General features: G+C 41.3%; 4 protein-coding genes across 7 annotated transcripts; 1 reads left to right on the forward strand and 3 right to left on the reverse strand.

Moving 5' to 3' along the window:
* Positions 1 to 277: 277 nt before the first annotated feature.
* Positions 278 to 2,320, reverse strand: hint2 (histidine triad nucleotide binding protein 2). Of its 3 annotated transcripts, XR_013077213.1 has the most exons (6): positions 1,965 to 2,320; positions 1,715 to 1,852; positions 1,454 to 1,558; positions 1,151 to 1,223; positions 644 to 1,042; positions 278 to 525 (listed from the first exon to the last, which is right to left on the reverse strand). XR_013077213.1 is itself a non-coding variant. In XM_076731608.1 (5 exons), exons 1-5 carry the CDS (start codon positions 2,187 to 2,189, stop codon positions 951 to 953), a joined length of 633 nt encoding a protein of 210 aa, XP_076587723.1. In that variant the 5' UTR covers positions 2,190 to 2,320; the 3' UTR covers positions 278 to 950. The 3 variants fall into 3 exon arrangements, 2 of the variants coding, with proteins under 2 accessions (XP_076587723.1, XP_076587724.1); XM_076731608.1 differs by having other exon boundaries at positions 278 to 1,042; XM_076731609.1 differs by having other exon boundaries at positions 278 to 1,042; positions 2,100 to 2,304.
* A 655-nt stretch (positions 2,321 to 2,975) lies between these two features.
* On the forward strand, positions 2,976 to 5,708 carry mrps30 (mitochondrial ribosomal protein S30). Its single transcript, XM_076731451.1, has 5 exons — positions 2,976 to 3,593; positions 3,738 to 3,883; positions 4,028 to 4,133; positions 4,881 to 5,057; positions 5,198 to 5,708. Exons 1-5 carry the CDS (start codon positions 2,987 to 2,989, stop codon positions 5,455 to 5,457), a joined length of 1,296 nt encoding a protein of 431 aa, XP_076587566.1. The 5' UTR covers positions 2,976 to 2,986; the 3' UTR covers positions 5,458 to 5,708.
* Positions 5,709 to 6,299: 591 nt separating this feature from the next.
* emb (embigin) lies at positions 6,300 to 11,855 on the reverse strand. The gene is made up of 9 exons (XM_076731452.1): positions 11,667 to 11,855; positions 10,862 to 10,939; positions 9,739 to 9,922; positions 9,213 to 9,295; positions 8,914 to 9,050; positions 8,063 to 8,224; positions 7,407 to 7,524; positions 7,278 to 7,308; positions 6,300 to 7,156 (listed from the first exon to the last, which is right to left on the reverse strand). The coding sequence occupies exons 1-9, from the start codon at positions 11,737 to 11,739 to the stop codon at positions 7,096 to 7,098; spliced, it is 927 nt and encodes a 308-aa protein (XP_076587567.1). The 5' UTR covers positions 11,740 to 11,855; the 3' UTR covers positions 6,300 to 7,095.
* Positions 11,856 to 13,409: 1,554 nt separating this feature from the next.
* On the reverse strand, positions 13,410 to 22,800 carry malt1 (MALT paracaspase 1). 2 transcript variants are annotated; one of them, XM_076729838.1, is made up of 17 exons: positions 22,206 to 22,800; positions 21,629 to 21,795; positions 21,215 to 21,336; positions 19,943 to 20,090; positions 19,641 to 19,819; positions 19,378 to 19,474; positions 19,223 to 19,270; positions 18,194 to 18,214; positions 18,029 to 18,073; positions 17,168 to 17,371; positions 16,874 to 17,051; positions 16,392 to 16,463; positions 16,169 to 16,296; positions 15,770 to 15,919; positions 15,266 to 15,423; positions 14,975 to 15,100; positions 13,410 to 14,478 (listed from the first exon to the last, which is right to left on the reverse strand). In XM_076729838.1, exons 1-17 carry the CDS (start codon positions 22,352 to 22,354, stop codon positions 13,987 to 13,989), a joined length of 2,484 nt encoding a protein of 827 aa, XP_076585953.1. In that variant the 5' UTR covers positions 22,355 to 22,800; the 3' UTR covers positions 13,410 to 13,986. The 2 variants fall into 2 exon arrangements, with proteins under 2 accessions (XP_076585953.1, XP_076585954.1); XM_076729839.1 differs by lacking the exon at positions 19,223 to 19,270 and having other exon boundaries at positions 22,206 to 22,794.
* Between the last annotated feature and the right edge of the window lie 1,991 nt (positions 22,801 to 24,791).

Genomic DNA, 24,791 nt, shown 5'->3' on the forward strand with positions numbered 1-24,791 from the left:
GAAATTGTAAATGTGCAGGAGGTAATAAACATTAGATTGGATGACCTAAAACAGGATTCACAGTGTAAAAATGTGAATTTCAGATAGAACAGCAACGATTTTGTTGCCTTTTCTTCAGATTTTTTTAAATGGCATGTTTCTAAAGTTAATACAGAATTTTCATTATCAGAAAAAAGTACGACTTCATTTTACAAAATATTTGGACATTACATATAGAGCAGAATAAAAAAGTTAAAATAAAAAACATATATAATACCATATTTACTTGGTATACATCTATACTTTAATGTGTTCATTATTTGTAGAAATGTTTACATTTTTATCCTGTTTGACATTTATTATTTGTCTCATTATGAAGATATTTTTATTAATTTCTGATGTGGTGACTGTCCAAAGCATCTGACATTTGGTTCAGGTGTTGTGAGATTTGGCTCCCTTTTGATGGGTTGTTGCAACCTGGGATTTGAGTATAAAGATGTGTTGTATGTGACAACATAAACTCACTGCTCAGTGGGTGAATTCATCCTTTTCTCTCCCGAATGATAATTTGAGTTGTGATGCAGCACACGCATAATGAGAGATGTTAAATCTGTTTTGTGGAGAAACCTGTTGATGAAAATTCCTGTTTGTGTCATAATTTAACCTCTGCTATTATGTAACAGCTTATTCATTATTTAACAATAACAATGTCAGATTAAAGAAGGGAGCTTTCAGCTTTCCATATTAGACAGCGTCTTTATTTGCAGCCGTATCAAACATAAGATCTTTCCTCTTAAGATCAACATATTTACATGTCACATTCTGGGTGGTGAAGTGAGAGTTTGTCTCAAAAATTTGATGAGAATAGGATTTTCTTTTTGGATGAACTACACCCATCATATATCATGTCACCCTAATTAAATTAAACACTAGACAGAGAGACAGAAAAGACGAACACACACATGAAACCATTATCCTGGGGGCCACATCATCTGTCTTCCTCCCAGGACGTGGATGTGAAGGTGGTAAACTGACTGAGACCCGTGCTTTCCATCGTTGATCACTGCAGAAGACAGAAACATACCCACAATTCAGTGTGCAAGTGAATGAACAGCCTGTATTTTCACGTAAATGACCATTAGGCCCATTACTGTCAAATCAAGCAACTTACCCACTCGGTATCCCTCATTTAGAGACTCTTGCTTTGCCACATTTTTGGCGACGACCAACAAATGTCCTAAGAGCTGAAAGGAGAAAAAAGAAGACACCTGAGCCTTTTCAACGATTCAAATTTAGAGTGTGGCTGGACATGGAGGGAGTTTTGAGGCAAAGGGACCCCAGCTAGACCTGATCCCTGTGTTGAATTTACCTTCAGCAGAAAACCTTCACAGAACTGTGCAGGCTGTCATGGCAGACTAACGCCCATGATTGGAATAAGGATCCGCTTGGATAGAAACAGGATGGACAAACATACCTCAGCATCCTCATCTTTGGCCTCACTGATTCTGGGAATGGGGACCCTTGGAATGACCAGGAAGTGAACAGGGGCCTGTGGGCTGATATCCCGGAAGGCCAAACACTGACAAGCACACAAAAACAACACACATGAAGCGTTGAATTGCATAACTTCAAATTCTTTTATCTACATCTCAACAAGCATAATCTGTCTCAGGACTCCACGTGGAAGAGGCCAAACAGATAACCCCAACATGTTTTGAAGACGCTGGTTGTTTACCTTCTCGTCTTCGTAAATAATATCTGCAGGGATGCTTTTGTCGATCACTTTGGAGAAGATAGTTGGAGCTGGGGAGCCATACTTCTTGCTGGCCTCCTCTGCCAGCCTCACCTCGTCGCTTTTGGTGCACAGTGGTCTCTGAGGGTCAATGAGGCACATGACAGAATGTAAAGGCTCTGCGCGGACAACTGCTGCTAGCTTACACACAGCACATATCAAAACAACATGTGAGGAGCACAATAAACCAAACCTCTTGGTGGCAGAGCACAGAAGGTTTCCCACAACCACTACCAGAGCTGGTAAGACAGGCGTCAAAATGCTCTGCTGCAGCCAACGACAGGAAAATGTTTATGTAAATAAGACGGAATATTTTTGGAGCAGCTACCTTAGCTCGACAAACACGGTGCCAGCGGTTCAGTTGAGCCGTTCTGGTCCCGAGGACGACCAGCGTCCGCAGACCCCGATGAAAATACATAGCTAGCTAACTAGCTATTATAGTTTTCCGAAGTTAAATTATTTCTTGACACACTTCTGCACAATCCGAAAGTCTTGTTCGCAGACGTCAACTCTGCACCGTACGTTGATGTTGCCTTCACGTAAACCCTGTATGGTGTCCATCACCTGTCCTGAACCACGTTTGGATTAAGTTTCTCGGTTTACAGTTGGCTACTGAGAAACGACATACCTTTAAGAAGTATGACATTGTTGTTTTATCAGAAATTAATTTATAAAGGGATAATTTGATAAACAATATTGTGGTCAGACGTAAAAATGCACATCAGGTGCCAAACTCAAGTATAAAGTAATTCATTTTCAAAACAAGTCGATATTTTTCATATCAATTGTTGGACATGACTTCACTGTTGATCGTGTCAAATTTTTACATCCGACAGACTAAATCGTATTATTCCTATGATAATGTTGTGGTAAATCAAAGACTTACGACATTTCTCGGTGCATTCAAAGGGGGCATTTTTTTTAGCACAGGGGTCGCTTCAAGAGCGTCAGTGTTCTCCGATGCTAAGTATGATGCTACCATTAGCCACATACAAGTAAATCATAGAGAATGGCCTTGTACTGAATTGCACTGGAATAATGAGTTTTACGTTTCTCAGTTCATACATAGGAGCAGATTTTCACAGAATAGAAACATAGTAGAATATGGTAACGACATATTATTATGACTTTTTGAGGAGTAGGGGGCGCTGTTGTGGGAGGCTGTTAGTTCATATGCCAACGGAACGGTAGAGCAGTTGACGTCATACGAGAAACATGGCGGCTCGCAGGCGGCTGCCCTTGCTGTTCCCCAAAAACCTTCCTGCGTTTAGAAACCAAAAGCTTGTTCACACCGAGGCTGCGGTCAAGGAGCCAGCTTATCCCCCCATCGTCCCCTCTCTCACGGCTAAAAGCAAATCTGCACGGCGGCGACAGGTTGACGAACAGGTACAAAAGATATGTGCCTCCCCTCTGGAGGAGAAGCTCTCCCTCATCACTCGTATCCAGCGGAAGAAATTTGTGGTTTATCCTCAAACGTGGGCACGGAACGCAGACAGATGGTACCAGCACTTTACCAAGACCGCATATATCCCGGGCCTGCCCGAGAAATTCACTGTGGGCCAGGAGAAGACCGCGGGGGAGGAGAGCTCACCGCCAGCTGCAGCTCAAGACACCGTAGCGGGGATTGAAAAGGATGCGTTCGCGGACATCCGCTCCATGATTACCTATGTGATTTTACAGGAGCACTGGCACATGAAGAAACGCAAACCTTTCCTGTACAGACACCAGGAGCACATGGTTGGACCTTTACTGAGAAACCTGGTGACTGGACTGACATACAGTCTGGCCAAATACAATCCACTGTTCCTCCTGTCCAGTCTAGGTATGCATGATTGATTTGGCAGTCAAACTGTGATGAATTTATCTGACTTGCCATCCACTCTGGCACATTAAAACCATACTTTCCAGGCTCTGTGCCTCACAAAAACCACACTTGACTTCTGCAACTCTGTCATTTTTGTTTCAGATATTAATCCCCAGGTGAACTTTTATTGGAGGCGAGGACAGAGGATCATCCCAAAGGGGCACCGGAGAGGCCATCAGGAGCCAACCAGGTTCCAGATTGATGACCATCCGCACAGCCAGATTAGGATAACTCAACAGCTGCCACAGGTAGAGCTCGCACAGGACCAACCTGCCAAACTGGAGCAAAAGCATGTCATAGCAAATCATGGCACATAGAACATCAAGGTTTCCTTTACTGTCAATCATATGAGGGATTTCTATTCTAATCACTGTCATCTTAACTCCTTTTAGTTCACCCCGCTGGAGGCCTCCTATGCCACTGAAGTTCCAGAGATCACATTAGCTCCCAACATGATGCCTCTGTTCAGAAGGCAATATGACAACAACATATTTACAGGTAATATAAGTTACAAGAGACCAGCCACATCCACTGTGTCTTACTCATCTTGATTATGTGCCTTTGGAGTAGCCAAAAGAATGTAAATATAGCACATTGAAAACTGGTTTCATGTTGTGAGTTGAATTATTCAGTTACCACATACTGTCACTAGGGGGCGCCAGCGTGTAGCTGTTCACTCAAACAGCTGTAGCTTCTATGGGCGTCTCACATTGCTTAGTTTTGTCCAGCCTCCTTAGATAAATGTCACGTCCCTTAAAATGCAGTGGCCAAATAAAATCTTTTCTCGAGCTATAACTAATGATTATTTTCATGGTCAATAAATCTGTAAATTGCTTCTTTAATTAATCAATTTATTGTTTGGTCAATTAAACAGCAGAAAAATGTGAAAAAAGGCAAATCACAATTTTCCAGAGAGAGAAGTTCGTCATGTCAAATTTCTGTAATTTACTGTGATGTAAGACAAAATAAGTAGCAAATGCTAACATTTGAGTAGCTGAAACCATCAAATATTGGACATTTTTACTTCATGATTGTCAGAATAGTTGCAGAGCAATTTTCAATGGATTGACCAATCGACTAATTGCTTCAGCTCCAGCCTTTTCTGGAAAAGAAAGTCCATCGTAGTTGGTTACATAGATCAATTTTCATGATTTAGTATCAGTCAGTCAGGATTTGGAAAGTAAAGCTGGGTGTTTTTAGCTTTGCTTGCTTTACATAAAACGCATCCTTTGGTCTCATCATCAGGTTCCAAGCTCCCAGACCCAGCGTGCTACGGTCACACCCAGTTCCACCTGGTGCCTGACCAATACCACAGAGAGCGGATGGCTTTGCAGCAGCAGTCTGACCAGATGGAGGTCTTCCTCAGAGCCAATGGACTTGCCAGCCTCTTTGCCTGGACAGGAGCTCAGGCCATGTACCAGGGTGAGTTATCAACGCAGAGCAGAAATCAAGAAGAAGAGCAGAGCTTATCATACAGTATATGTTTCAAATCAGTCAAATGATCTTTCACTTAAAGAGAGACGAGATGGCAGGTGATGATACTTCCCTCTTGCCTCCCACAGGTTTCTGGAACCATGAGGATCTCACCAGGCCTTTTGTGTCCCAGGCCGTGATCACAGACGGCCAGTTCTTCTCCTTCTTCTGCTACCAGCTCAACACAGTGGCCCTCTCCGTGGAGACGGACGCCAACAACCCCAGAAAAAACCTCCTCTGGGGCACCGAAAGCCTGCGACTGTATGACAGCGTGCAGGACGGAGAGGTGGTGGGTCTGAACAACGACGTCATCAAGCTTCTGGTTCAGTTCCTCATGAACCGGCCGTAGATTTCTTTACATTTCTGTCTTTGCCTCTTTGAAAAATGTCCAAGGGGAGACTCCCAAGCCACACATCAAGAGAAGAAGCTTTTTAAGAGGCCGACACGGCAGACACGACCTTTGTCAGACTGTATAAAATGTAATGTTCTGAAAATCAGAAAAATCTATATTAAGCTGTGTTAAACAAAATACTGTATGCACATCCCTTATCATGGTGCAGACTGTGTTTATGCAAAAAATATACCATGTGTTTCAAACTGACGCTCTTGTTTGTCACTACTAAACTACACTCACTAAAGGAACACTACACAGCCTGAGCATTGCACACAAGTATCAGAATCAATGCCACAGAACCACAGATATCAGCTGTATTCAAAACAGCCTTCTAAATTAGCAGTACATAGTTATTTGTAGTCTGCAGTGTGTCAAAAATACTTGGAAGTTTTACTGATTCGGAGAAAATCTGCGCTATACATGGGACTGGTCCACCTCACTTACAAGACAGCCAGCTGTTGTTCCACACATTCTTCTTCATTAAGTCTGGTGCCAACATTACCCACAATGCAACTCAAGTGCCAACAGTTCAGTCGTTGATTCGGGTGTGTTATGCCAAGAGCGGCTAATGTAGCTTCGAGCTGCTAGCAGAGATGAGGAGCGAGCTATAGAGTCTGGAGGCTCACTTCTGTCTGACTTCACACCACCAGATTTATTTTAAGTCTCAAACTCATCTTCAACACTAACTGACGCAGTTCCCTCTGGAGCCACAGCAGCTTTTTTTCACATGTGCCGTAAGACTCACCAACACATGTAAAGTTGATAGTTCTTACAGGAAGTTACTGAAACAAACACGACGACAGTGACTCGTGTTGTTTTAATTTGCTTGTTAACATTTACAGGAGCACACCTTTCAGGTTAAGTGAAGGCTGACAACGCGACACACACAATAGAAGTCATGATTAGAGGACAACATGATCTTTCCGACCACCTTCTGATACATCAACGCGAATAAGACAAACAAGTATCTGCACATATGATGATGTATCTTGACATACACGTTATTAAGATAATGGGTAGCGCATTAGGCACACATTACTGCAAGCACTAACTCCAGAAAGTGACAGGAAAGTGGTTGCAAACACAGTATGAATGGTTAGGTGCTTTTAGGGGTGTAAGGCACGGATCACAAAACATAATGCATAGATAAGAAGTGAAGAGGAGCCGAGGTGGGAGTTGTTGCCCGAAAGAAGAAAATGCACTTCCTTTCTGAGAGAAAGTAATGTGTCAGTTTCCACAGGTAGTGAGGAGATACAGGGTTCAGGACTGAAAAAAAAAAAAAAGGTAAATGCTTTACTCCTTCAGCCATCATCATACTACTGTCAATTTAAAAAAAAAAAAAAAAAAAACTTATCTTCCAGTGAAATAAAGTGACAACTGACACTCGGACATAAAAGAGGCTGCTAGTGTAAGAATCAAAGGAATGATCATTAAGTGGTTATTGCACTTTATTTGGTGAAAATATTCTTAAAATAGATTGATTGAGATATTGCTGTTAAACTCGATAGTTCATTTCTCCAAAAAAAAAAAAAGGAAAATATGTCGTTCGTTTTACAGAAGCTCTGATCTGCTGGATTGAAGTAATCACAGTCTTTAAACTTTCCGCTGTCTCATGGAAGAACTTCCCTCTGATTCATTATTTTCTCCCTGTGTCCTGTTGAGGGCATAAAAACGTACATCGTGAAAGAAAGGCACCCAAAGGAGGCCTGTATAGACATCAAACTGTAAAGGAAATATATCTTTAGAGACATTAGCAGCGTTTCCATCATACTCACAGTGTGTCGGTTTGGTCATTCGTCCCATTTCCTGAGAATATAGCAGATAATTTTATGTTAAAAGTCCACATACTGCACAACACAACACACAGTGTCATGAACTACAGCTTCTGTGTGTCGTCTGACTACCTGCTGTGTGGTTTTTCTTGGACTGTTTTTTCTCGTAGAGCAGAATGGCGGTGACCAGGACGATCACTTCCACCACGATGGCAATGAACGGTTTCAGAGGCTCGTAGAAGCTGATGACCTTCAAGTTACAGAAATATTAGAACAATGTAGAAGTATAAAAGTATAATTATACATGCATTATTAGATTAACACTGGTGCATCATTGCATAAGTAGCATTTTACTAGCTGGTTGAGGTGGAGCTAGTTTTAACCTCTTTATATACAGTTAGGTAGTTTAGACTAGTGGTTCCCAGTGTTTGGTTCAGGTCCCTCCAAAGGATCACAAGATGATAAATATGGTAGAAATGATAAAATTCATTTCAAATGTTTTGGATTTTTGTCTTACTATCTGCTATTTGGTGGAATGTTGGAGAGTTTTATGTCTTCAGGTCTCAAACAGTTGTAAAAATAAAATCATCTGAGAAGTTTAGTAGGGCCAAAGTAGACATTGTGTTTTCATTATAGCTCACAGGCAAAAAAGTTTTGGAACCAGACAAATGTAATGCAGCGTGAAGTGTAATATTTCCCTGTGCAATGTAGTGAAGTAGAAGTATAAATGAACAGGAACACAGTCTTTGAATAAATGCACTTTGGCTTGGTGACTTTCCACATCTGACCTTAAGCTTCACGTGGCCCATCGCGGTGCTGATGGCGTACACTGCGCCGCAGTAATACAAGCCAGAGTCGGCCTCTGTCAGGTTGTGCACGAGCAGTTTGGTCTCCCTCTCTTGGTTTTTGATTTCATAGCGGTGAGGCTCTGCAGCAGCGAAAATCTGCTCCTACGAATGTAAGTCCAATACGTCAGAGGCCATACATGTTTGTTTAAAGGTCATTTCTCATCACATGAGGTTTTTGAAAATGAACGGATATTACTTATAGACAACATCCTCGGCAAGGATTACTGCACGGAGAAGCTCTTAAAAGCACAGTATGAACTTCTCATTAAGTGCTTTTTAGGAGTGTCTCAGCATAACTAACAGAAGTGAAGAGGTGTTGAGGTTTATGTTGCTTCCAGAAAGAAAAAAAATGCACTTCCTTTCTGAGAGAGGTGACATGGGCAGAGCAATGTGAGAAGTCAACAGCATGATCTCAAACAAAAGAACAGGAAGTGAGGCAAGTCAAGACAGAAAAACAAGTTAAGGCTTTGCTCTTTTAGCCATCATGACAACACTGTCCATTAAAAGTAAAAAACACATCTTCCAGTCAAATAGATGGAGAAATGAAACTTGTGCATAGAGAAAGAGGCCACTAGTGGAATTACTATTAAGTGGTGGTTCTTGCTCTTTGTTTGGTGAAAATATTTTGATCATAATTGTCAATATTGATTTAATATGAACGTATACATAGTTGGTTTTCCTTTTTATATCCTGTGTATTTTCTATCTTGACCCTTCTGTGCCACTCTTTTTGATTTATGTAATATTTGCTGGCTGTAATGACTTAATTAGGTCTCTGAGCAGCTCACCCACCTTGTCTGTACCATTCGCTCTGTACCAGTTCCAGGTGTTGGGCTTCGGTTTGGTTTCATCCAGTTTGCATGCAATCACCACAGAGTCGCCCACGTAGCTGACGATCGGCTTATCTCGCACCTCACCAATCTGTGGAGCTGGTGGACAACAAGGGAGAGCATGATAATGAGAAAATGGCACTCTGCAGGCTGCATTTTGTTTCCTTCAAACATAGTTACTCAGTGTAAATATTGACCTTTGATATGAATAAGCAGCAGAAGCTTAGTAAGGTGATAACACATAAAGGATGTGATCTGTACCTGCCAAAACAAAGTCTATTTTCACTTCACTCCCAAACACGCATGAGTAATTTCCGAGATTTTCTTCACTGACAATGTTGAACCTGAAAAGCAAAAATGGATTTGTGATTTTACACCAAAACATATTATTATTTTCAATTTAGGATGAGTCTTCTAAAAATAAATCTGTGTATAATATGTGAGTCTTTCATTAAAACATGGCTTCTCTTATCCTTTATTTCTTATCTTTAGTCTTGCAGTGTAGTGCAGACCGACAGAAGCCAGTTTTTAAACATCAACACAAGATTTCAATCCACTGTGCATGAAAAATGCACTTGATTAATTCATAGAAAATTTGCTAATCTGTGTAAAATGTAATAATATGTTCATGATATTAACTATTTTTGTAAATCATGATGCACACACATGCATTCATTTAAATAATCTGACAACCCACCAAGCAGCTGATACCTATCAGAGACACATTAGGCTAAAAATGCCTTTTCTGAAGATAATGGATGAAAGAATGAACTCATGAAGTACTCACACTCTTTTGAGATTATATTGCTCATTCTCCAACTGCACTGTGAGGCGGCTGTTCTCAACTTCATCCTCGTCTTTTGTCCAGTACCCAGTTATGTTTGGCGGTTTGTTGTGGTTGCCAGTCCAGGTACACTCCAGTGTGATACTGACAGGGTTCAGTAGTTCAACTTTCTCAGTGTGACTTTGGCCTGTGTGGGGAGGGAAGGAGTACTTCAAACACACAACGGAAAGTCACCTGTTCATTTGAATGAACAGACACTAATGGCCATGACAAAACAGCCACCTCTGCTAATACACTACCTTTTACAACCAAGCTGGAGGACACAATATGGCGACAAATGTAGCATATACTGCTCTACAATGCTAAAAAGCATTAACTACACATTTAGTCCAAATTCGCTCGAAAATCTCATTTATTTTGCCATATAACAGTTTTTATGCAATAAAATATAAAATAAATTCACAGAAAATCTGCCTGTTAAAAGTGCAGTTACAACAAATTAGCTAAAAACCAAGTAGTCAACTATGCTAGCTAGCTTGAAGTAGCTACAGCGCACTTTTACTTAAGGCTGTTACAACTACATCTGTTTCAGAAAACTAACATTTTGGTAATTTAGTTTGTTGTCCCACATGCTGTAAGTAAATCAGAAGCTAAACCAAGAACAGGAAGACAGATAGTAGAAAGATGGACAGAAACAGGTGGCTAGGCTAACATTAGCTTAGCAGAGTAGTAGTCAGAGTAACTGTCCCCCCTGTCAGATCAGTATTTGACTTTTGTGGAATTTGGTTTTTGGTGTAAAATTACAAAAAAGTGTAATTTGATTTATTGTTTTAATTTTAAGTTAATTATTAGGAAAAATAATAGTAGAAGGAAAGCTGAAACTCAATTTGTTTGTTGATAGAATGTTTTCCCTTTGAGGTTTTTCCAAAGGTTTATGTCAATTTATCTTTTTTTGGTACAATAATAAGTCCTAAAAGACATTAAATGAAGAATATGCATCCTCTATGCATCTGTTACAGTTAAATAGGTTGACAGCTTTGAAACACTTTCTGTCTTTTTCTTTTTCTTTTTTTTTTTTTACTTCAGTTTTTCCTTTGCAGGCCAGTGTCCTCTGATGGACAGTTACCTTTGAGAACAACGCTCCTTTCAAGTGTGGGCAGGGGACTGATGGGAGCCAGTGGCGTGGGCGTTGGGACAGGTGTTTCTGACAGGAAACAAGTCAGTATAAAAACACACACAAACCTGCATGTGTGAAGGATTAAAATATAACACTAGCTGACAGTATTTATAGTAAGAACAGGTGACAATTTAAACATACAAAGCATACATAAATAGAAAGAAGGACCAAATGTAAAAAAAGGAAAAAATTAGATGCTTCTCTGTTATAATAAAAAATACAGCTGTTCATTTCCTTAAACCTACAGAAATAAACAATGAATTTATCCTTTTTTAATACTCCACAAAAACATATTAGTGAGATATTACATCAAAGGTAACTAAATGTGTGGTAGGTATAAAACATTATAGCATTAAACTCATTAGCAATTTGCCTAAATGATAATTAGCTGCAGTTAGTAATCCCCCTGATCACAGCTATAAAATATATTTTCTTTCTCATTTTTCTTTTTCATACCTATATTTATATTTTAATCCTTACATAACTAATTGCCCTTTGTTTTAATGTAGAGTCTGAGTGTCCCATGATGATTTAAATGCTGCAGATTGTAAGAACACTTTTGGGGGACATTAAAAACATACAATAAACACTGACTATCAGTAGCAAAATACAGCAGACATGATGGTATGGAAGTCATGACATTTTCTTCTCCTCCTCACAAGGTTGCAGATCATTTAGTTGGGCAAAGAGAAGGCAGAGCAGAGCTTTTAACACAACCACACACAGCCAAAATTGAACCCAAATAGTCATTTACTTGTATTGATGTGTCTGCAGGAGCCGACAAGCAGGAGGATCTGAAACAAGAGCTGCTTGCAGTAGGTTGACATGATTATTCTCCCTCTGTCCTCTCTGTAGGCAGGTTTCTCACTTGTTCTCTCCTCTCTCTGCCTGCTGCTGCATCGTCTAACCAGCCCTCCCCTCCTCCCTCAGCTGCACAAGTGACGCAGCTATGATATCACCCTGCAGCCTGTGGGTGGCTGACTCCATCCATTATTCAACCAGACAGGGTTCGTGTCTCGGTGCTGTGCTGCAGTGTCCTGTCCTGCAGGCTTGTCCATGGCTAGAACATGCTGAAAGAGACATTCCTGTGTTTTGAAGCAAAATGTTGCCTCATGCATGTGGTTGATAAAAATATGACACCCTTCCCGACCTGAGTGCTGTTATGTGGCTACTGTGGAGCTTTCTGCAAGGTGTCCTGTCCTGCTATGTGCAGGACCTGACAGCTGAAGGTCACATGACCTGCCTGCTCTCATGAAAACAGCAATGAGTGGAAACTAACTTCTACTACTGTTAATATATTCATTTCATAAAACAATTTTGCTCTTTTGAGCTGTTTAAGTAGATTTTACAATTACAATTAGTCATTTGGCAGACGCTTTTATCCAAAGCGACGTTCATATGAATTCACACATCAATGGCACAGCATCAGGGGCAGTTTTGGGGTTCAGTGTCTTGCCTGAGGATACTTTGGCACGTGGACTACCGAGGCCAGGGATCTAACCACCGACTTCCTGATTGGCAGGCGACCATTCTACCTCCTAAGCCGCAGCCACCCACCCAGATTTTAGATAATGTACAAAAAATTACAGGGTCGATTTCAAAAGAGCCACTTTTCAACCGTCACTTGAGCATATTTCCTCACATCTGCTTGAGCAACTCAACAGTGGCTCTCTTTCTGTCCCTTGGAACAACCCCCATGAACAATATTCAGTTAAATACCCTGATGTATTGCGTCATGGATGCACAGGCTATGAAGTGTAAAATTTACCACTGATATTCACACTCATTACATCCCACCTCAGTGTGTTCATATTGTTCTTGTACCTCATTTGTTCTCCATTCTTTTGACATTCGTACATTTTGTTACTAAATTTCATTGTCTTTACAGTCAACTTCATCTTCATCTCTGTCCTCCACTGTCCCTTAGTAAGCTGTTCCTCTACAAATAATCTTGACCCGCTGAGCATAAATACTGCGTAGAAGCAGAAAAGGGCTGAGCCGTTGAACTAGTTCTCTTTCTGTTGCTGTGCAGGAAATCCTCGCACAGGACTCATGTCAGGAGATTAATTCTGCATGTGCCACACTGTCACATGCAGAAATGAAGATACAGTGGGGCCGTGGAGCAGCACATTATGTCTGTGCTTACTGCCATGAAAGAAAGTCTGGCTTGTTGTACTCTAATTTAACGTTCAGATAAGGACCTCACACTACAGGAATGATGTCCATCAAGTGTGCAGTGGACTATGTCGGCCCTTAGTCGGTCATTTCTTTCTTTTGGAAAGTTTCATGGTTCACTGATGAGCAGACACCAATTAAGTCCTCGGCAAAACAAAGATATAAAAGGAGCGGATGACTTTGAGTATTGCAGGCAGGTCCAGAGAGCTGGGACAAGAGGCAGCTGGTGGAGGAGAAGTAAGTCCTAATAGAACAGCCTTCTCCTGCCATCCTGAGGAGACAGGAGATAGAAAAATAGAAAAACAATAGCTGTGTGGAAATATTCTCAGTGGGTTGAGGTTTTTAATCAATTGTCCACGGTTAAAGTTGTTAAGCATCACTTCCTCTCATTGGCTAATAACATTGTAAAATGTCTGCTGATGGCCTTTGATATGTATTCTAACTGTACAGCAGAGGGAGCTCCTGCAAATTTAGCCTCCATGAGCAAATGTTTACAAAGCTTTTCTTGCAATGAAAACCTTATCTTCTTAATCATACTGCCCCCCTAAATTGTAGTCATGTAGCTTATACTTTTAAACAGTTCCAGCTCTGCTTTCTGCAAAAAGTTAGAGAATCACTGGTAAATTGTCGCCTCTACAAAACATACAAAACTTGTCACGCAAATGTGGCAGCTTGCCCTTCTTCTAAAAATGCATTTACAAAACTCTTTAAAACTCAAGTACAAAAGTCAGTGTACAGCTTGGTGATGCAAATAATGCTCATAAATTGAAGAATATAATAATCTAAAAAAACATTATGAAGTCACAACATGTAACAGAAAGAGCAGCAGTATTCCAGGTACAACACTAGACATTTAAGGCTTCTCTTCTGAGAAATATTGATGACATCCAGCAGCCATTTTATTGCTGCTGAAGCTGCAGACTGTTGATGAACACAGTCTGCAGCTCGGTGATGTCATCACTGGCCTCTATAGGGATGCTTAGCCTGCCTGGTGAGCTTGACAGCCCACCAGCTGAGTCGTATGCAGGTTCATACTGAGACTGGTTGAGGTTGTCATAGTAGGAATCCCCACAGCCACCCACTGCACCCTGAAGATGCTCGTACACGTCCAGGTAGTGGTTCTGTGGTGACAGGCGGCTATAGTCCTGAGCTTGGTGCAGCCCGTGATGGAGGTGGAGGCGGTGTTCGGGCCCGGGGCTGTGACAGGGGCTGTGGGACGGGCTGTGGGGCATCATGCATGTCTGCAGGCAGCTATTTCGCCTCATCGCCCGGTGCAGGTCCAGTCGAGCGATCAGCGGCTTGCCAATGTTGACGCTTTTGGTCCAGTGGACGGGATCGTCATCCATGGCGGTGAAGGTGCCCTGAAGGCACACGGTGAAGACCAGCTCCTCCTGTTGCATGTGGGTCAGAGGAGAGACATTATTAAGAAACACAATTGTATTCTTTTTTGTTTTCAGGACCCAGAATTGGTTGTCTTCAGCTAAATTTAACAAAATACCCTCTAAGATGGACACACAATAATAGAATAATAGACATTCTACATTGAGTGAAACATAAATGAGTAGCACCGTGGTTCTAGCATGTCAGTCTCTCTGTCACACTAAAGCAGGCTAATTTTCCTCATCTTTGAGGGTCTGAAGACCATGGTCGAAATGTAGACAACAATGGGCTGAAGGCACCTTTTAGTTCCTTAAAAAGTAGTTCCTGGGACTAAAAGTTCCAGGTAACTTTGGGTGGAAATGCAGTTTTAATCTATCCCTTCCTTATTATGATAACCCTGAGACACATAAAAAAACCTGTAGAAACACGGCTGTCGTTTAAAGAGAATAGGTTTTCCCACATTACTACATGCCGAAATGTCTTCAGAGCGTCATGTTGAGTTTTTACCCTGAGCTTCTGCAGCGAGCTGACTCTGGTGTAAAGACAATGCTGCGGCAGGCTGCTGGACAGGAAGTAGATCCCGGTCTCCTCTGGAGTCTCTCTGTTCATCTCTTTAGGATCCACATCAAGGTCCTGCATTCAGGTAAGGAAGCAGGTGGTGATGCATACAAGCACTGTCGAAATACTTTTAGGTACATGCATTCTGTGGCTTTGTTGTACAACTGTTTTGATTCTGATTTAATTGTCGGCTTCTTCTTCTTCTTTCTTAACAACCTGTGTTCATGACAACATACTGACCTGTGAGAAGTCAGTGACGTGAGCCTGGCAGAAGGACATGTCCTCGGGCTTCTTAATGATGTGGGTGTAAATGACAAGCACGTTGGAGAACTCTGCAGCGAAGCCCAACTTTATCTGAGCCCCACAGTCAAAGCTGAGACACATGCTCTCAGGAAGCTCTGGAATAAAAGACAGAAAAACACACATTTCACTGGTTTGTTTCAAGAACTGCACCTGGTGTTCCTGATCCAAAACACTGAAAACTACTACCAGAAATATCATAAGCACATATTTATTAGCTGATGAAAGAGGAAGAGGTGATAATCGTTGTTTCTCACTCTTCCAACCTGCTGCCAAGTCATCAACAGTGTGGTTGTCTTAGGAAGGCACCGTGTGTGCAAGTGTGTATCAGAGTGAGTCAGTGTGCAGTTCTGCAGAAAGCAAACCGGGGCTTCCCAGCGCAGTGATAAGAGCTGACAAACAAACATTTAAAAATGAAGTGGAGGGTCTGTGTTTTGACCTCACCATGAGCCTTTGCCCACTGACGACTGTGAGCGTGAGCAAGCTCAGCGCTGTCGCCGGGCAGAATAGGATCAGTCAGAGCTCTCCTCTCTGACAGACTACTGCGAATCTCCAGAGCCTGCTTCCCCTTCGTAGCATCAAACTGACCCATGTCTGGACACAAGAAAGAATAGATCACACGTCAGCATTTCAACAACAGCCTGTCTTGACCGTAACACCTCACAAAATATCCAGATTACATTACACAGCAAACCGAATCATCTTCTCAGTCACAAACTCATTTTACGATCAAAGTTTTGGGATTATTTACATCTACGACGAATGTGATATTTCTGATGTGACTAGTACTTCTTGCAGGGCTACATGTGATGTTATTAAATTGTGTTTCTGTTCCTCTCTCACCCTCAGCGACTCTGTCCAGCACCACGGTGATCTTCTCATCGTCAAGCAGTCGCTTCTTCAAGAACTTGACAAACACACCGTTGGTGAAGCCACTGGAGCTCAGTTCAAAGGCCTCAGCATCTTGACACCTGGACAGCCGAATGAAAAACACCATTTTAATATTCTTGAAAACAGAGAAAGTGTATAAATTTCGTTTTGGTTACAATTTATGTTGCAAACTTACGTAGCATATCCAAAGACAATGTTGGCCGTAACCCTCAGGACAATGTTTGGAGTGCTGTCATCATGAATATTCCTAGAAAATGGAGACATCTATGAAACCTCTAGGATGCAAACCAAGGTGATAAATCCCTAACAGCTACTGTGGAGAGAAAATAATTCTTCATGGGTCCTGTCATGGAATTACACACAAAAACTGTCTATGTGTATAACAATAAGATCAAAGTGGTGCACTGGAGGCCTCATGCACACGATGGTAGCTTGACTCAGTGGTGGAGGAAGTACTCAGATCATTTAATTAAGTAAAAGTACTAATACCACACTGTAAAAATACTCTATTAGAAGTAAAAGTCATGCACTGAAAATACTACTTGAATAAGTGTATGTAAGTATAAGCATCTTATTTTAGTTCAGTTTAAAGAGAATCAGATAAATCACAGTTAAATGTAACCAGCTGAAGAAAGGCCCACAGACTCAAGGACTCACCTCTTCCTGCACATGTCCAGCAGAAACACATTGAGGCCCGTCTCCTTCTCCTGCATCAGCTTAAGGATGCTCTGCACGCATAAACAGTTGGCTGACCGGTACGGGTTTGGTGCGTCCACGGGCACCATGAAACTGTTGCCATAGTTCTCATATCCATGACCAGCATAGTACAGCAGACCTAAAGAGGGAGGTGTGTACTTCAATCACCTGAGACATTACTCATATAATTCATGTTTGGGATGTGACTGTTTCTGGATTTCTGACCATCGACAGGTTTGTGAAATCCCAGCGTACCATAGACTCCTTTGTGAAGCAGCAACAGGAACTCGTCCACAGCGTTTCTCATCTCTGACTCGGTGAGGTCCAGCAGTGAGACCACCTGGAAGTTGAGCTGCCGCAGGAGGTTGGTGAGGTCGTACACGTCCACCATGGGAGCTTTGAGCTGCGGGTGGTTCTGGTAAGACAGATTGCCGATCAGCAGGGCCACTTTGTCGGTCGCTGGGACGAGAGAGTGAGAAAACCACACTGTTAAACTACGGGACGGAAAAACAGTCCTTACATTCACACAAGTGAATCGCATATGAAAAATAAAAATCATTAAATTATTTTAATGAGAACTCTTGAAGGACTCAGTCAAATGTTGGTGAGGATTTACTTGAGAATGCTGTTTGTTTAGATTTTTCTCCAACACACCCAGTGAGGGTTGATGTAGATTCAATTTAATTAATTTTAGCTGTCTTTTTTTTTTTTTTGCCTTGCTTTTAACATATCCTACTTTCTATGACATACACGCTGTACTTAATATGTCACACTTGTGACTAATGCACCAGGAAATCAGGTAGTGGTGCTACAAATCACAATTACAAAGAAATGCAGGCAGGAAGGAAGTGGATCATAATGGGTTCAATACCAAACATAATGACATTAATAGCTGCTTGATGTCATGTAACACATCATCCCTGCAAAATTAAACAGTATTTGTGAAGCTGGTAATTTTCCTTTGCTGGTGACACTGTGTCAGAGAGACGTCAGTTGAACGCTACGGTACTTTTTGAGGTATTATTGTCCGTATTGCATCATGTTATCAAGTGATATTGATCATGTTGTAATAATTCACTAACACCTGCATAAAGAGATGTGCTGAAAGACACTTACCATATAGTTGTTCGGGAATACTATTCAGGAAAAATTCACTGGAACCTAAAATTACAATGTCACAGTAAACACACAACAAAGGTTCATAATGAAAGTGCTGAGTAAGGAAAATATGAGTTTGAATATATATGTACGTACAAATACTACGACTACGATTACTCTTACCTCCGATGGCGTAAACATCATCTAGGGAACAAAAATAGAAATGCTTTAATTTAAATACTTAAGATGAACATTTTTACATCGGTGTTAGAGAAACGTTCTTTTGATTCAGGGAAAAAATGATTAGAGAAGGTCAGTGAAGGTAGAAGAAAGGTCTAATTTTCATGCGATGGAATCACCAATTTATGATTAAACCTAGAGATTAAGGCCATGTTTTTGTTATTGTCAGCAAATCCAATGAAAAGCCCAAAACCAACAATGTAAATTTGCAACTACTCAATTCAATTTCCTAAAACAGCTGGGCACTGCAGTTTTCAGCAAACGTTACTCAAATCTGAGTAAACTGAGCATTTGTTGGGGAATATTTTCAGCTGCATATTAATAATCATTCAGTGCTCTAGTGAGTATTTATACTAGAAGCAGGATACAGTGTTCATGTCACTCCTGCTGACTTAATAATGTGTTTTTTATGGTAAATAGTGTCACAGTTTATAACACAGAGGAATAAACTACATCCAGGGAGTCTTGCTTGATATTAAATGGTGCAGATCACCCAAACCATAATATCATTCGTCTGCTATTTGAGCATAGAGAGACCAGAGTTGCCTATATGCTTGAAGAATAAATGAATAATATTATTTCACCTGAAGACAGAGCGCATTGGTTTATGGTTGTCTGCACCTTTTACTATCACGTACGACTTCCTGAACCTTGTTTCTAGTACTTCCTTTGACACACCAGCAATACCACAAGAGTATGTTTGTGGCATCGAGCCATAGCTGGTTTTGGTCTTTTCATGGGATTTGTTGACATTGACATACATACAGAATACTAATGACATTAGTCAAATCAAGAATTCATGTGCTGTTTAGTGTCTATGCAACAACAATCCCGATCATGACCCCCATGCAGTTACAGGAACAATTAAGACTTCTGAACACAGTTATGGTTAGCATTTTCATGCAGCTGACGCCCGCTAATTGTTACCCTGTTGCCATTTGATACACCATGCACCACCCCTTTCAACGCTACCTTCTGAGCACTCCACTGCCCCTGAAAACTGCACAGATATCCTTGGTGCTTTCAGTCAAGAACAGAGCAAATAAACACTCAGATGTAATGACAAGACAGCTGGTTTGCATAGACTGCAATTACAGTATGAAACAATGCACTGCGGTGTGGCTTACCTATGACAACGTCAACTTCATTGGTCCACATTCTCTCAGTGCTGCTGCTGATCTCGCAGCGATACCTGCCGTGCTGATCCTGCATCGCGTGAGGAATCTGAAACGCAGACACTCTTCATGGCGCTTTGCTCGCTACAAAATGTAAGATTACTGAACTGAACAACATGACTATAAACGGACAAAATAGTGTCCAAACAAGAAGGAAAAAGTAGAATTTTCAGAGGAGTAACATCATAAAAGCTCTCACACAACAATCTCCTCACCATGAGTTTCCTCTTTATGGCGTTGGGGACCGGGACTCCATTTCTGTGCCACTGGTATCGAGGGATCGGCCGCCCCACGGCTCCACACTCCAGCTGCAGGTTTTCTCCAACATTTAGTCGCTGCGAGTGAGGCTGGATCACCAACTTCAGCCGACCTTCTAAGGAATGATAACTCAGTCCTGGTGTTGGGGGAGAGGAGACATCATGAGTATAATATCATCCACTTCAAAGATTCAAAAACACAGCACTCAGAGCTGGAAACAGCAGTCACAAGTGAGACTTAAACACCTGTAAAATGTTACCGTAAGGCATGGCGACATCCAGGACGTCCACCTGAGCCCACTGGCTGAATTCAAAAGCATCTCCACAGTTGACCCTGCAGATGTAAAAGCCAGCGTCCTTCGGATGGACTGGACTTATCACCAGGTCTGGAGAGAAGCTGTTTGGCACCTGAGGTTGTGAAAATGGGAATCACATTAACTAATATATAACAGTCCAGGCCACAGGAGAAACGGGGCCCACCCCTGTCTGCAGGCTGAAACCTCACTGATTCACCCCCACCTCAAATTCACTCTCCTTTGCTCAATCTACTATCTATTTAAGTGTGTCTATTCCAGTGTGTTGCACGATTTTAGAGTTGGAGTATAATCACCAAAATTCAGCTTCTGAGGATTTGCAAAGGACAATATTCAGGGAAAAACACTCCATGTTTAATTTGTGTGCATGAATATGATCCCATCTTTGCAGACAAATAGCAATCAAACATAAAGTCGGGGAAAGTATGTATGCTTACATATATGGTTTTGTGTAAATATATAAAAGTATATATGTAACTGACCCTTTTTAAAGTTCAGATGGCCAGCTCTGAAGAAAACTGGTTTCACATGTTGGCGGAAAAGGGGAACCGTCAGTAATATGACAGTGTCAGGTTCACTTTGAGCAGCCCAACATGTATATACAGAAAGCACCACATCTGAGGGTCATGATGTGACTACTCGGCAATTTTGTTGCGAAGACCCTGTTTAAACAGCTGGCTACTCTAATGCAGGAGAGGATGATGGGTGAGAGTGGGAAGTGTTTTGTCAAATTATAATCTATATTTTATAATATACATTGTACACTGCAGTTCAATTCAGGTCAACATCCCAGGAAACTGAAAGACTGTTTGCACAAGGAAGGTCAATGCAAAAAGTTCATTTGGCTGCAGTACTGCAGATGCAACATGGAGACATGTGCAGGCATTGTATTCGCCATTGTTTTTGTGTTTAGGCATCTGAGCCAGGAGACCACGGAAATACTGGTGGAGAAGATTTCAAGCCCAGACCTGTTAACTTGGTACTTAAACAGCAACAGTTTGTGTAAATTTTCTTCAAGTAAAACTGTGTGTAAACTTAAAGCCAAATACTTTATAAAAGGACAAAAGGATGAAGAAACAAACACAGCGAAGACAATGACGTGTTAACATAAACAACTTTAGAGTCAGACAGCGGGTAGTGTATGTGTATGTGTATGTGTGTGTGTGTGTGTGTGTGTGTGGATGGGTTGAGGAGGGGGGTGGGCGTCGTATAGCTCACCTCTTCCTTGGTCTTGAACCATTGGTACTGTACTGGAGATTTGCCCACGGCGTGGCAGCTGAGGCGCAGATTGTGACCCGCTAAAAGAGCTACAGACTGGGGCTGAATGAGGATCTGCAACGCTGTAAATACAGGAGATTTTCAATTCACACTATGGAGAGCTGACATGTATTGTTAGATATCAAAATCACCCACGTCGGCTGAAAAAGCATTTTAGTTCCCTAAAGGTGTTTAAATGCAGTTCGACTGTGCTCACAGCTCTGGAGTAAACACATGATCATTTGATTCCCCTTTAAAAAACCTGAACTGACTGAGCCCTGCTTCCATAGACAAATGTAACTGACTGAAAACAAGCCTGTTATCCAATCAACACAGAGAACGCAGATCATCCTCGTCTGGACAGCTTGACTGTACCTGATGGCTTCAGGCACTGCAGGGCCTCTGAGTTTCCCAGAGTTTGGAGGTAGTCGATCAGGTGACCTGTGGTGCAACCTCGCTCTCCCATCAGCCTCAGCAGCATGCGGCTCGGGCTGCCCTCCAGCTGCAGCACCTTCAGAGAGCACATCTCCATGTCGTCTGAGCTGGAGATTGCAGGAGATTGACAGCACGTCATGTTTCAGATATCAGCAGCATCTGGAGCTTTGTCCTTGTTTTTAACTTTATTTTATTACTACTATTCACTGAGTTTTGTTTCCCATCTTGTGTTATGCATTCTCTTTATTCCATTTTCATCCTTACTTTTGTCTTATTTTTATTGTTATTATCAAGTGGGTTTTATTCTTCATCTTCTATCCCTCTTTTTATGGCCGTTGTCTTTTTTAAGTGAAGCACTTGGTGTAAGCAATTTTTTATTTTTTTTTTTTAACTTTTTTGTATGAAAGGTGGTATAAAAATAAAGTTTCTTCCTCTTCTTCTTCTTCTTCTTCTTCTTCTTCTTCTCATTATCTATATTGACTCGTATAGTTTACAGTCTGAATCAGTTTCAGCCTACCTGACTTTGAATCGTCGGTCACTGCCGACTATCTCTCCAAGTTTTCGCCATCCTTTATTGCTGGATTTGTCCAACACCTCACAGAGCTTCTTCACCACCTGCTCCCGTAACAAGTTGATCTTGGTGGACCGCTCCAAAGAATCCGACATGGCGACCACACGGAAAAGTTTAACATCAACGCTTTAGTACGAGACTGGAGACACTGTTATTACACTTGACAACAACTGAATTCAAAACGAAAAACATCTACTTCCTGGAAGAATCGGTGAAGCGATAAGGAGGACACACCTACCTCACTGTCTTGATTTCTCCCCCACGCAGCTGAGGGCTGCATTTGCCAAAGATGGTGTATGTGTCAAGATAATACCCTGTAAGTACATAGGTGGGACTGAAAAGGGATCCAGTGAAGCATCTCGTGCCGTTTGCACTCTCTGGCTGTAGTGTACTCACGTGCTCAAGTCGTGAACACAATCAAGCCCTTGTATCATGTCCTACCTGAGTTGTCACACGTCCCAGCTGACAGGTGTGAGAGAGTAGTAATGTAGGTAATGTGGAGTACGTTACTTTTCCTCCGTCTGTGAGTGCATCTGTCCCAAAATGGTGAGTAAGTGAGCGAACATCACAAATGTGTCACTGTATTGTCCTTGCAAGTGTTGACATTTATGTGTTTAGTAGCGGTTATATTTATTTATTTATTTTTAATATCGTGTTTGTTTGAGTTATCTATAATAATTCTCTGATCTGTGTTGGCTACAAAATGTACAAACAATTAGAGGTTGTGCTTGTTTTCCCTTCATATCTCCTTGTTTTAAGTAAAAACAGGCCAAACCACGGTTTTATATCACCTCATTAACCACAAGCTGGCGATGTCATTACCTTTTTCAGGGTACACAGTGCGACAGTTTATGCACAGAATTTTATTTTTTTTAGCCATTCAAGCTGTGTGGTCCAAGTCTGTTGGTCTGCCCACCACTTTGGTCCAGACCGAGTGACTGTTGCATAGCCGCGAAGTTTAGTACAGATTTTAATGGTGCCCATACACTTCAGTCACTTTGGTGATTCACTGAATGCCCTTCTGGCGCCACCAGGAGGTCAAATTCTTCACTTGTACAGTGAAATACCAGAAATCTATTTGATAGGTTGGCACATTTTGTACAGATATCCATAGTGCCCAGCCAGTTGATGAGTGCCACCATCAAGTCAAAAGTGTAGTTTAGAACCAAAAACCTGCGAAACCAATGGCATCAGCCTCAGCTCTACTTTGTATTTGGTGCTAATTAGCATATGTTAGTATGCTAATTAACTGAGATGGTGTCCAAGGTAAACATTATACCTGCTAAACATCAGCATGTTATTTAGCAGCATTTATCATTGCTGTCACTGACACTGTGCTGCTTCCTGTACAATGTCTATAAAAAGAAGGGACCTTCACAGTGGATAAAATTAGGATTTCTCAACACTGATCAAATGTGAATCAGAATCCTCTTAAAATAATTCTGAATAGATTAATCTGCTTAGCTCAACAGTGCTTTTGTTTCAGGTGAGGAGTGAGGCACTTTGAACTATGGATCATTACTACATCTACTCCACTAGATTCATTAGAGTAGAACACAGCAGAAAATGATCTATATTGATTCAGGATATACACTGACTTTAGAGCAAATATTCAAAGTATATTTGTGATGTCTAAGTCTTTCCTGCAGTGCTGGGGCCAGTGATAACCTCCCCAAAGAATAGGACCTACTAGAAGAGCCCCCATGTGTGAGATTTGAACACACACAGCACTGGACACCTGGACCATCAATGAGCTAAGAGTCAGACAAGAGAGCAGCAACTAGTGGGAGGTGAGCATTAAATGTTAAAAACCAAATTCCTTTTCTGATGCTGTTAAAGGTTTGATTTGAGCTGAAATGATTATTTGAGGAGTCGACTGGCTGACTAATTTTTATTCTGCAACTGTTTTGATAAATGATTAATCATTTGAGTCACATTTTTAGGTGAAACGCAATAAATGTAGTAAATTGAATATCTTTGGATTTCAGAACAAGGCATTCAGAGATGTGATTTTGAGCAACTTTCTGGTATTTTTTTGGACCAAATGATTGATTAACTGAGAAAACAAGCGTTAGTTGCAGTCGTACTTTGTTTACAGGAGTTTATGTTTGCATAAACAACAGAAACACGGCCCTACGTGGGCAGTTAAACTTTGCTTTAGAGATTGTGCCAGCCACAATTTGCAAAGAGTGAAGTAGATTGAACCAACCAGAGAGCCAGCAGTTAAGCAACTATGTGTTAGACAAATGGCCTCCATCTCCAACCTGTAAAACATGACAATGCTCACTGACGTTTTCACGGTTCGCACTTCAGGTCAAGAAAAAAAAAAAAACTGCTTTTTTTGCTTCCACCTGGGAACAAACTTTTTTGGATATCTCAGAGTCAGTGTTTCATTCATGCTACTGTATACTGTCCTAGCTGGTCTATTCAATCCATACTGTGTGCTTGCTATTTTGGGTTAAAAAAAAAACTGCCATATGAGCTAAAAATGTAAACAATTTTATTTTTCCTTTTTTGTTTTCTGCCTGTTCT

The sequence above is a fragment of the Chaetodon auriga genome, chromosome 5, assembly GCF_051107435.1.
Source record: "Chaetodon auriga isolate fChaAug3 chromosome 5, fChaAug3.hap1, whole genome shotgun sequence".
Lineage (NCBI taxonomy): Eukaryota > Metazoa > Chordata > Actinopteri > Chaetodontiformes > Chaetodontidae > Chaetodon > Chaetodon auriga.

Bases quoted from the DNA above. Each gene is read 5' to 3' on its own strand.
- hint2 (XM_076731608.1), bottom strand. From the start codon at position 2,189: ATGTATTTTCATCGGGGTCTGCGGACGCTGGTCGTCCTCGGGACCAGA. The intron at 1,853-1,964 runs GTTTGGTTTATT...ATTGACCCTCAG, and splicing joins CTGTGCTCTGCCACCAAGAG to AGACCACTGTGCACCAAAAG. The intron at 1,559-1,714 runs GTAAACAACCAG...TGTGCTTGTCAG, and splicing joins TTATTTACGAAGACGAGAAG to TGTTTGGCCTTCCGGGATAT.
- mrps30 (XM_076731451.1), top strand. From the start codon at position 2,987: ATGGCGGCTCGCAGGCGGCTGCCCTTGCTGTTCCCCAAAAACCTTCCT. The intron at 3,594-3,737 runs GTATGCATGATT...TTTTTGTTTCAG, and splicing joins GTTCCTCCTGTCCAGTCTAG to ATATTAATCCCCAGGTGAAC. The intron at 5,058-5,197 runs GTGAGTTATCAA...TGCCTCCCACAG, and splicing joins AGCTCAGGCCATGTACCAGG to GTTTCTGGAACCATGAGGAT.
- emb (XM_076731452.1), bottom strand. From the start codon at position 11,739: ATGTCAACCTACTGCAAGCAGCTCTTGTTTCAGATCCTCCTGCTTGTC. The intron at 9,051-9,212 runs GTACAGATCACA...GTTGTCCACCAG, and splicing joins AATAGACTTTGTTTTGGCAG to CTCCACAGATTGGTGAGGTG. The intron at 8,225-8,913 runs GTGGGTGAGCTG...TTACATTCGTAG, and splicing joins GAGCGAATGGTACAGACAAG to GAGCAGATTTTCGCTGCTGC.
- malt1 (XM_076729838.1), bottom strand. From the start codon at position 22,354: ATGTCGGATTCTTTGGAGCGGTCCACCAAGATCAACTTGTTACGGGAG. The intron at 17,052-17,167 runs GTACGCTGGGAT...CTCCCTCTTTAG, and splicing joins GCTTCACAAAGGAGTCTATG to GTCTGCTGTACTATGCTGGT. The intron at 15,920-16,168 runs GTGAGAGAGGAA...TCTTGTGTCCAG, and splicing joins GCTGGACAGAGTCGCTGAGG to ACATGGGTCAGTTTGATGCT.